Raw genomic sequence first — 9347 nt, 5'->3', positions numbered from 1 at the left:
CAAAGGCCTCACCACATCCCAGGGTCTGGCCACATACATTTAAGCCTTATTTTCTGATGTTTTCTGGATAGCTATTACTCTAGGATGAAAATGTGACATGTTAAAATTAGAGAGGGATTGGTTTCTGTGGAGGCAACTTGTTGAAAATCAGACTTACAACAGGAAACTATATCTAACCTGAGCTATGGAGTGGCTATTCTTACTTGTTGTTATGTTATGTTTCTAGAAGTATCTTCTTTTGATCAGCAAATGAACATCATAGCCATGTGGTGCTCTCTAATGGGAGCATTAGCGTTTCTTAGAGGTCTGAGTAAGCCCCAGGCTCTTTGATCCTCCAGTTTAAGGACAGAACACTTTTATCTAAAGAATGGCTGCTTTCAATTAAATCCTTCTCATCACCACTAGCCTGTCATTTCTGAAAGGTGAAATTGGATTTGCTAGCACAGTTATTTCTTTCTCAGTTGATAAGGATGTTTTGCTGTATCCTGTCCAGATCTGATGGTGGAAAGAAAAGTCATGAGATAAATAGAATGGTGGCTTGTGAATGTGCTGAGTCCAGTTTAGGATACCACACACACACACACACACACACACGGTTAATGCCCAAATTCACCCCTCTTAACACCCACCTCCTTTATATCCAGGGTAAAGTCAGAGAGCTGAACTTCCTTCAATGAGTCAGCAGGAATCAATATTTCCATGCAGGGTTCCAGTACCTGTTACATGTTGGGCCAATAGAAAATGTTTTATCACCTCATCAAGAGAGCTGAGATAAATTGGATGCTACATTAGGTGCTGTAGGATATATACCAGAGGAAAATTTCTGAAAGACTGAGCCTCAAAACAAGGTGGGAGGTTTGTTTGTTTATAATGTTTTCTTTACTAGGCAAAATGATGAGGATGGGGCGAGGGTGGAGAATAAGGATCCGAAAGCCAGTCTGTCTGTCATCTCTCTTTCTAAATTGCATTTATTATTAAAATGGCAAGAAGACTATTATTTACAATTCTCAGATTCCTAACACACTCAAACACTGCTTTATTCTAATACAGGACATCTATTTGAAAATCAAATGTAATATGCCTGAAACCAAAATTCATTTGTGTTCCTGGAGTGTAAAAATTACAACACACAGTCCCAGAGATGTCCCAGAGCCATCTTTGATGGAGGCCTCCAGCATAACAGAACCAGGAGCTCCATTCACCATCTATTACATGTATCATGATTTCTAGTTGATAGGGCAATCAGGTGCCTTTGACGAAAGCATATGAATAACTGGAGATGAGAAAATGAAATTTCTTCAACACTGAATGCAAATGCAGGCAGGTTTTTTTCCAAATTACAAGAGGAGGAAGAATTGATGAGGCCCGAGACCCAGAAGCACTTGGCCTGTTTTCCCAACTTAAAGTAGAGAGAATTGAGACTGCTCAGAATTTTTTTTAGCATGCTATCAAGTAACTAAAACAGAATAAGAAGGCCAGGGATCCACTGTCACCCAGAGATACCATAGTTCTTGGTTCTGTACCAATTATATGCAAAAAAGTTCGTATTCCAAAGATCAGCCACTTTAATTAAGACAAGACTTATCAAGTGCATGTTTAAATCAAAAGGTTTGGCAACAAGAGTAAAACCAAGCATTAGCATAGGCCAGACATTTATATAGCTAAATGGTTTCCAGAGGGTGTTGGTGATTATTTTTTAGAGAAATTATAAATAGGGCTGTCGATTAATTGCAGTTAACTTACACGATTAACTAAAAAAAATAATCACGATTAATCACACTTTTAATTGCACTGTTAAAGAATAGAATACCAATTGAAATTTATTAAATATTTTGGATGTTTTTCTACATTTTCAAATATATTGATTTCAATTACATCACAGAAAGCAAAGTGTACAGTACTCACTTTATATTTTTCAATTCACCTTATACAAGTACTGTAGTGGAATCTCTTTGTCGTGAAGGTGCATCTTACAAATGTAGATTTTTTTGTTACATAACTGCACTCAAAAACAAAACAATGTATAATTTTAGCACCTACGAGTCCACTCAGTCCTACTTTTTGTTCAGCCAATCATTCAGACAAACAAGTTTGTTTACATTTATGGGAGATAATGTTTCTATCTTCTTATTTACAATGTCACCTGAAAGTGAGAAGAGACATTTGCATGGCACTTTTGTAGCTGGCTGTTATAAACATACAGCTAAGAGTGGCATAAAATTCCTCTTTACCCTGTAAAGGATTAAAAAACTGAAATAACCTGGGTGGCACCTAACCAAAAGTGGCCTGTCCGGAGAAGGTTTTTTGTCTGTGTCTCCCGAAGTCAACAAGAAACCAGGGCAGGAAAAATACATCTCCCTAAGCCATATCTAAGCTAAGCATCTAATAGTGCAAAAATAGTAAGTAATAGCAAAAAAAGGTGTTAGGTTATCTTTTATTTTAGCTTGTAAATTTTTCCTGTGCTAAAAGGAAGGTTTATCCCTGTTTTTGTAACTTTAAAGTTTTGCCTAAAGGGGAAATCCTCTGTGTTTTTAAATCTTTTGTTATTCTGTAAAGTACTTACCATCCTAATTTTACAAAGGTAATTCTTTTACCTTTTCTTTAAGAACCCAATTGATTTTTATTTGTTCTTAAGATCCAAGGGTTTGGATTTGTGTTCACCTGTATCAATTGGTGAGGATATTATTCTCAAGCTGTCCCCAGGAAAGGGGGTGCAGGGCTTGGGGGAATATTTTGGGGGAATAGGACTCCAAGTGGTCCTTTCCCTGATTCTTTGTCTAAATCACTTGTTGGTGGCAGCATACTGTTTAAGGCAAGGTAAAATTTGTGCCTTGACAAAGTTTTTAACCTAAGCTGGTAAAAATAAGCTTAGAGGGGCTTTCATGTGGGTCCCCACATCTGTACCCCAAAGTTCAGACTGGGGAAGGAACCTTGACATCAGCATTACAAGGTATTTATGTGCCAGATGTGCTAAACATTCATATGCCTCTTCATGCTTGGCCACCATTCCAGAGGACATGATTCCAAGCTGATGATGCTCGTTAAAAAAATAATGTGTTAATTAAATATGGGACTGAACTCCTTGGGGGAGAATTGTATGTCTCCTCCTCTGTTTTACCCGCATGCTGACATCTATCTCATGTTATAGCAGTCTTGAATGATGACCCAGCACATGTTCATTTTAAGAACACTTTCACTGCAGATTTGATAAAACTCAAAGGAGTTACCAATGTGAGATTTCTAAAGATAGTTACAGCACTTTGACACAAGGTTTAAGAATCTGGAGTGCCTTCCAAAATCTGAGAGGGACTAAGTGTGGTGCATGCTTTCCGAGGTCTTAAAAGAGCAACACTCTGATATGGAAACTACAGAACCCGAACCACCAAAAAAGAAAATCGACCTTCTGCTGATGGCATCTGACTCAGATGATGAAAATGAACATGCATTGGTCTGCACTGCTTTGGATCGTTATCAAACAGAACCCATCAGCAGCATTCCTTTGGAATGGTGGTTGAAGCATGAAGGGACATATGAATCTTTACGCATCTGGCACATAAATATCTTGCAACGCCAGCTACAACAATGCCATGTGAACACCTGTTCTCACTTTCAGGTGACATTGTAAACAAGAAGTGGCCAACATTATTTCCTGCAAATGTAATCAAATTTGTTTGTCTTAGCGATTGGCTGAACAAGAAGTAGGACTGAGTGGACTTGTAGGCTCTAAAATTTTACACTGTTTTGTTTTTGAAAGCTTATGTTTTTGTACATAATTCTACATTTGTAAGTTCAACTTTCAAGATAAATAGATTGCACTACGGTACTTTTATTTTTACAATGCAAATATTTATAATAAAAAATAAATACAAAGTGAACACTGTACATTTTATGTTTGGTGTTGTAATTGAAATCAATATACTTAAAAATGTGGAAAACATCCAAAATATTTATATAAATATTATTCTATTATTGTTTAACAGCCCGATTAATCACACAATTAATCACCCGCTGCTCCCCTCCCCCCAATGGGTGCACAGAGACATGCCAGCAGCAGCGCACCAGGGCTAAGGTGGCTCCCTGCCCACTCTGCCTCCCTCTGCACTGCTTCACTCCCAAAAGCGGCTGGCATGTCCCTGCGGCTCCTGGGTGTGTGTGTGTCTCCTCGTGCTACCCCCGCCCTGAGCGCCGACTCCGCAGCTCCAACTGGCCGGGAACTGCGGCCAATGAGAGCTGCGGGGGTGGTACCTGCAGGCAGCTGCGTGCGGAGACCCCTGGCTTTACTCGCCTAGGAGCCGCTGCCGGAGGGGTGTGGGTGCCGGTCGCTTTGGGAGCCACGCTGCCTGAAATAAGCACTGCCCTCCTGCCCCCTTCCTGCTCCCCAACCTCCTGCCCCAGCCCAGAGCCTGCACCCAGCACCCAAACTTCCTCCCAGAGCCCACACCCCCTCCTGCACCCCAACCCCCTGCCCCAATCAATGTACCTCACTTTATTTTCATTTTCTTCCCATTCCTTATAATATAGGAGGAGGAGGAAGAAAGAAAGAATGAAAAATGGTGCAGGGGTGGGGGAGTTAAGAGAGAATGTTCTTTTTCTTGGCTGGGTCCTGGTGGGGGGCGGGGCCGAAAATGAAGCTGCGCACAGGGCCCCACTAACTCTAAATCTGCCACTGGCTACTGGGTTGTTTCATTGCTGTGTAGATGTCCGAGTTGAGGCTAGATCAAAGCTCTGGGACCTTCCCACCTCGTGGAGTTCTACAGCTTGGGCTCCAGCCTGAGCCTGGACGTCTACACAGCAGCAAAACTGCCCCACAGCAAGAGTCCCATGAGCCTGAGTCAGCTGGCATGGGCCAGCCACAGGTGTCTAGTTGCTGTGTATACCTACCCCAAACAGGCCCTAAGGCTCAGGTGAACGGTGTCTGTATAGCCTATAGGGACTTTCCTCCCGTTTGTGGACAGCATAGAAAATTCAAAGTGTTCCTCAGTCACACAGCTTTGTAGAGCGTGTGTGCTTCACACACACACACACACCTTTTCCCATGAATTGGGGGCTTTAAAGCTTTAAAATCACAAAGAAACATTGTTTTTTCTTTGTTTTCTTCTGGATCTCCCTCAGCCCCTTCGCCTCCATCTCCATCCTAACTTAATATTCTCTCTTTCTTTTTCCTTTCCTTTATTCTCTTGTACTGACTCCAGTTGTAGACAGGCTAGTCTATGTACCTTAATCATATATGAGGGGACTCCAGTGAATTTATCCATCTGAAACTTTTATAACAACAAGTTTAAAGGTAAGTAATTCTGGAGGCACTGGGCACCTCTGAATTAAATATAACCTAAATTTGAGCGGTTGTTTGTTTTGTTTTGTTTGAAGCATGTTGAGCCAAATTCACCCCGATGTAAACCCACCAAATGCAGTGCAGTTACATCAGGAATGAATTTGGCCTATTCTGTAGGAAAAGGCTGGGATTGGGGAATTAGACATATGATCCCCATTGATTTTCAATGGAGCTGAGCTCCTAACACTTTAAACTCCTTAGACAAAAGGAATTAGGAAGATTGCTGTGCACGAAATTCAATATCCTCGCCTCTATGTCTTAGAGAAAGAATCACTTTGGACCAGATCCTAATCTCAGTTAAACTGATGTGAATCAGAAGAAATTCCATTTAAATCAATTGAATTACACAAGGGTAAAACTGGACTAAGTGAGGCAAGGAACTGGCCCTTTAATTCTTATTTTCCACTAATTCTTTCCAATTGCAGATACATGGAAATATTAGACGCTTTTTTTTCCTCCCTCTCCCTATATATATTTAGCATCTTTCCATTTCACTTTTCTGTCTCCTACTGATTGTTCATTAAAGTAATGCATTTAGCACACAGCCAATTAAAACCACTGTTATGTGCTATAATTCTCACTAGTCTATACAAATTGCATTTGTAGTTGTTAGAGAATGCTACCTCATAAATCATCTGCAGTTTCAGTTTCTGAATGCTTCCTGTAGGCCCTTGAATATAAATCCTACACCTCTGTGATTAAAATTCCAGTTCTACTCTTTCATTATTTTATCTATCTTGTTCTCTTCAAACAAATGGTTATTGCAGCTGCTATTTACCTTGACCCTTTTCTTTTAAAATAAAAACAATTTCAAAATATATTAATGGGAAAAGTCTATTGTTAACTCAGCTCTGTCATTGACTACAGCAAGTCCACTTTCATTTTAGGGATCCAGAAGAAGAAGTTTTGCAAAATACCAAATGAAATTAATGGGCAGCAGGTTTAAAACAAATAAAAGGAAGTTCTTCTTCACACAGGGCACAGTCAACTTGTGGAACTCCTCGCCTGAGGAGGTTGTGAAGGCTAGGACTATAACAGGGTTTAAAAGAGAACTGGATAAATTCATGGAGGTTAAGTCTATTAATGGCTATTAGCCAGGATGGGCAAGGAATGGTGTCCCTAGCCTCTGTTTGTCAGAGGGTGGAGATGGATGGCAGGAGAGAGATCACTTGATCATTGCCTGTTAGGTTCACTTCCTCTGGGGCACCAGGCATTGGCCACTGTCGGTGGACAAGATACTGGGCTAGATGGACCTTTGGTCTGACCCAGTATGGCCATTCTTATGTTCTTATGTACTTCCTATACCTTTGTGACAAGGCATAAGGATGCTCCTTGAATCCAAGCTTGGAAGGGGTTACAAAGAGAGCCCATATTCCCTGCCAGTATACGGATGATCTGGGGTAGGACTATCAAAGCAAAGGGGCTGCAGTAGTGGCTAACAAGGAACTCTTTTATCCTCTCTGATTGGTGGTTATCAGATGTTATGAGTTGCTGTGCTTTTATTCTTGAATCTTCTTTGTGCAAATAAAGCCTGCTCAGAAAAAAATAGACTTATGCTGAATTATAGTTCAAGGCTTTATTCATCCCTCCTCCCCCTCCCCCTGATTAGTGTAGCTGCCCACCAGTTTTCAACACCCTTCATTCACCCCAATACATGCATTCGTTTAGGGCTCAGTCCTGTGAAGTGAGTCCAAGCCAGTTAAAAATCGACTTCAGTGGGCTACTCCACATGCTTAAAGTCAAGCACATGCCTAATGCTTTGAGTGCTTAGCACCAGCAGCGTATTATCGTCTAGGCCAACAAGGCGTAGGCCTAGGGCGGCAAATTTGCAGGGGCGGCAAATTTAAAATAGCAGCCCAGCATTTTTATAAGGTGGAAAAATCTGGATCACCTTATAATGGCAATTACATGATGGCCCTTGAGCTTGTCGCAGAATTCGACCCATTTTTAGCAAGTCACATTGCACGTTATGGAAATGAAGGTCGAGGTAACGTATCTTATCTTTCATCCTATACATGTAATGAATTTATAACATTGATGGCTTCAAATGTGATCTCAAATATTATTAAAGAAGTAAAAGAAGCCAAATATTTCTCGATAAGCATTGACTCAACTCCCGACATATCTCATGTTGATCAATTGGCTTTTATACTGAGATATGTAAACAATGATGGCATACCAGTAGAGAAGTTTCTTTGTTTTTTACCAAATACTGGCCACAAATCAGAACAGTTAGCTGATGCTGTACTTTCAACTTTGAATTGTTATGGATTAAATATCGCAAACTGCCATGGCCAGTTGTACAACAATGCCACTAACACGTCTGGTGTATACAGCGGGTTGCAAGCAAGAATTAAGAATATAAATCCTTATGCTGTGTATGTGCCTTTCTCTGCGCATTCTTTAAATCTGGTTGGAGTATGTGCAGCAGAAAGTTGTCAAGAAGCATGCTCATTTTTCTCAACTGTCCAACATCTTTATTCATTTTTTTCTGCCTCTACTCACCAGTGGGAGATTTTACTATCTAATTTGAAGCCAGGCAGTAAAGCAATAAAGAGACTTTCTGAGACTCGCTGGTCATCTCGAGTGGAAGCTTGTCATAATTTGAGTGAAAACTGGAATGCTATAATTAAAGCCCTAAATACAATAAAGGAAGATGCTACTGAGAAACCTGTTACACATAATGAAGCTGCAGGCCTGCAGCGAAAACTCGATCGACTTGAGGCAGCTTTTATGGCTGTATTTTGGAGCTCACTCTTGGAAAGATTTCATATAACTAGCCAAAAACTGCAAAATGTTTATATTGATATACAGACAGTTGTAGAACTCTACAACTCACTAATAGGATACATTAACTCTATACAGGACTTGTTTGATATGTACGAAGAGAAAGCCAAAGAAAAATCTGAAATTGAAGACTACGATTTTGACACAAAGCGAAAAAGAAAGCGTAAACTGCAAGCTGAGGAGACACGCGAAGTTGAAGTGGAAATGTGTGGTAGAGATAAATTTAAAGTAGATACCTTTTTACTAGACCTTGTATGTTCCGAATTGAAACGCAGAAGTAATGCGTATCAAGAAATTTATGGCAGCTTTCAGTTTCTCTCTAACATTACCAATACTTCAACCGCAGATATAACAGTTCATGCTAAAAAATTACGGCTATGCTACCAAGGAGATTTAGAAGAATCATTTGTGAATGAGTGTCTACATTTTCGATCGTATTTGGAAGGTGTCGAAATTCCTGAAAATGAAAAGAAGTCAATTATAAGATATTGCAGCCTTCTTCGAAATCGAAACATTCATTCAGTATATCCAAATCTTGATATTGCCTTCCGAATGTTCGTTTGCACACCTGCTACAAACTGTTCAGTGGAACGATCATTTTCGGCATTGAAAAGGGTGGAAAACTATTTGAGGGCTAATCTCAGTGAAGAAAAATTAAACTCCCTTTCTCTCCTGACAATTGAAAAGGATCTAACAACTTCTCTGGATTATACAGAATTAATTAATAAGTTTGCTGCTCAAAGTGTAGGCGTAAACAAATGTAATTACTTACTACTCAAATACTTTTATTTCTTTCATTGTATCTACATAAAATAAAAAATAAATATTTGATATAAAACTGGACCCCCGCTTGAACGCAGCATTTTGGATCCATGCGCAGTCCCACGCTATAACCGAAACCGTGCTATACAGACTAGAACTAAAAAAACTAAAACAAGTTCATATGGGGCCAGCCGCTGGGGTCGGCAATTATTTCAGGGCCTAGGGGCGGCAAAATCATTAATCCACCACTGCTTAGCACCAGCATATTGCAGCATTGGGCCTTATGCTATTGCCAGGTGTTTTGTGGGGAATCTCCTATTCTTTCCAGCAGTGGAGTCTTATCCTCATTGGCAATCGCTGAACCCAGTTTTTCTCCTCCGCTCACTGGATGGATATACCTCTCTGTACCACCCCCGCCGCACACACACACACACACACACACACACACACACACACACACACACAC

General features: G+C 40.4%; 1 protein-coding gene across 1 annotated transcript in view; it reads left to right on the top strand.

Moving 5' to 3' along the window:
* The window catches only part of LOC112105334 (zinc finger MYM-type protein 1-like), a 103556-nt gene that overhangs the window by 72358 nt on the left and 21851 nt on the right, over positions 1-9347 (top strand). The window contains exon 3 of the mRNA XM_029910655.1: positions 7205-8869. Coding sequence (XP_029766515.1) covers positions 7205-8869 — 1665 coding nt within the window. The remainder of the gene's footprint in view (positions 1-7204; positions 8870-9347) is intronic.

The sequence above is a fragment of the Terrapene carolina genome, unplaced genomic scaffold (assembly GCF_002925995.2).
Source record: "Terrapene carolina triunguis isolate 2854851 unplaced genomic scaffold, T_m_triunguis-2.0 Scaffold66, whole genome shotgun sequence".
NCBI classification, from domain to species: Eukaryota; Metazoa; Chordata; order Testudines; family Emydidae; genus Terrapene; species Terrapene triunguis.
Note: the sequence above shows the minus strand (reverse complement) of the source record. Positions and strands in the feature narration are given on the sequence as shown.